We start from the raw sequence: 2,278 nt of genomic DNA, 5'->3' as shown, positions 1-2,278 counted from the left end.
CTAATTTGGCATTTGGATAACTAATTTGTCGGGAATCATCAACTTGGAATTTGCATTAATTATGTAATTTTGATTTATATTAATAAGGACCCGAATTGGAAGGGTTGAAATTTTATTTGTTTTGTTACATTTACATGAAAAATAAAGAATTTTTGTGCGAATCCGAATAGCTGATGTAGGCTCTGATGGGCTTTTTTACATTTTCCATTGATTCTTTTCGAGCCTCATTATATATATTCGCTTATTTACAAAATAACAAACAAGATGACTGAATTAGTATATGTCGTATCTACTATTTCTTATTCGATAAAATTGTTTGCCTTTAAATATTTCTTTCGCAGTAATTTTTGCAGGTTTTTAAAGTTTTTAATATCGTCACATTTTCTAGCTAGTTTGTTTGCATTATTTTGATTTTTAGTAGTCGGATGTACACAAAAGTCTTTTACCTTTGATCTCGCAGCTTGTTCTTATTTATAAATTAATATACTTGTAAATTTTGATAAAATATAAATAAAAAATTAATCCTTCCTGTTCGAAATTTCTCTATTACCATGTTTTTTTTTTGCGGTATTTTTTAATTACTCGTATTATTTATTTTCGTACATGTAAATTATTGCCTGGTAGATGTGAAAGAGAAATCGCACCGCTGAAAATCACTACAATCGATATTCAAACATCCCCGTTCCAAAGTTAATTATTTTAGTAAAAGGATTTTCCCCGTACATCGACCTGCCTATGTTTATATTAATTTTAAATCAACGAGTTGTAAATGACGTTTTACTATAAAAATTTACTATAAAAAGCAATCAATTAATAATAAATCAAAAAAGTCATTAAATATTTTTAAACAATTTCCAATCTAAATGCGACACCGTTATTTGATGTAGTTAATACGTTTAACAAAGTGCCTGCTTCAATTTCACGCTTTTTCTTGCAGTACGTATGGCGTATGGCTTACCCTATGGCATGGCATCACGGAACTTCGCACTGTGCGCCCTTATTGTCACCTTCTTCCACGTCAGTCTCGGTAAGAAGTCTCGAATATACCGCTTCGATAAGGTAAGTATAATATTTCCGTGACGCGTAGATCCTTACGAGAGACAGGTAAAAAAAGAGAAAATCGTCCGCGGGGGGAGTTGCGAGGAGAAGCAAAAGTTACGAGTTTTTAATCCGCACGAAATGACAGAATTCCCTCCTACCCTTCAACCCAAGGACCGCCGCGCCGCGATTGGTATCGTGCCCGTTACTTTTGCGCCGGCTTTCTTTGCTCCAGTTACGGTAAGAATCAAATGGAATCCTTCTCCAAAGACGTTGCTATCGGTAGCCTTTCGCGTTTTCGCGAGAGCTTAAAAAGAATCCCCGCTTAAAAAGAAGCAGGAATTGCAAAGTAGCACAGGCCGCCAACTCCTCTCTCCTCCTTTTTCTCCCGTCGAGAAACGAAACGCGCTCGCATTCTGTATCGTTACGCTTATTTATTTATTATCTCTATTCGTTTGCATGACCGTAGATTACGAAACTTTTTTTTGAAAAAATGATATTTAATCTTAAACTTACAGAAATTTACGTATATATTTATTAGATTAGATTTAAAAACATAAAGGAAATTTGATAGAGTTTACACTGGAAGAAATTTTAATTACTTTTGGTCTAATGAATGATTGTTAATCAATGTCCGACTTAATGTAGTTAATTCATTCATCAAAATAACTGGATTTATTTGTATAACAATATATTCATTCTTGCGATGAATTTTAGTAATAGTTTTGTAACCCCTAAATTATTATGAGAATTATTATTATGAATATTTTCTTGTATTTACGTACAATTTTGGTTCGTATTTTACTATGACATATTTCAGTGTATGAACGCAATTAAACCGCACTTTATTAAATTAATATGTGAAACAGTAGATTTTTTTTGTAAATATAAGAAATAATAAAACATGAGAAATATATTTGTAATAATTCACTTATACCTGAAACATTTATCTTCTTATATTATTAATTCAATTGGTGCCTCATTTCTACCATTATGGGTCACTAGAACCCATTCATCTTTTCACCTATTTAATAAAATGGTTGAAAAAGTCTCTAAAAATTCACAAATATACATTCGACTTTCTCGAACAAATATTTGAACTTCATTTTGGAAAATAACAAAATGTGGTATAATTTAAAAATTATAATTACCGAAAGGCTCATAAGTTAGGAAAAAGTAAGGAATCGCTCGGTCACTAGTGATCCACAACAGTAGAATACGGGTTAGTTTGGGGCAATGT

General features: G+C 31.9%; 1 protein-coding gene across 2 annotated transcripts in view; it reads left to right on the top strand.

The window, feature by feature from the left end:
• Nucleotides 1-2,278, top strand: part of LOC108756561 (lachesin-like) — a 48,939-nt gene that overhangs the window by 31,919 nt on the left and 14,742 nt on the right. The window contains exon 2 of one of the 2 annotated variants that reach the window (XM_018500455.1): nucleotides 938-1,027. In XM_018500455.1, the coding sequence (XP_018355957.1) occupies nucleotides 943-1,027 (85 nt within the window). In that variant the 5' untranslated portion in view covers nucleotides 938-942. Of the gene's footprint in view, nucleotides 1-937; nucleotides 1,028-2,278 lie in introns of those variants that run through there. The other variant, XM_018500456.1, reaches the window with a different exon arrangement.

Source organism: Trachymyrmex septentrionalis, unplaced genomic scaffold (assembly GCF_001594115.1).
Source record: "Trachymyrmex septentrionalis isolate Tsep2-gDNA-1 unplaced genomic scaffold, Tsep1.0 scaffold128, whole genome shotgun sequence".
In the NCBI taxonomy this organism is placed as follows: domain Eukaryota; kingdom Metazoa; phylum Arthropoda; class Insecta; order Hymenoptera; family Formicidae; genus Trachymyrmex; species Trachymyrmex septentrionalis.
This window is presented reverse-complemented; position numbering and strand designations above follow the sequence as displayed.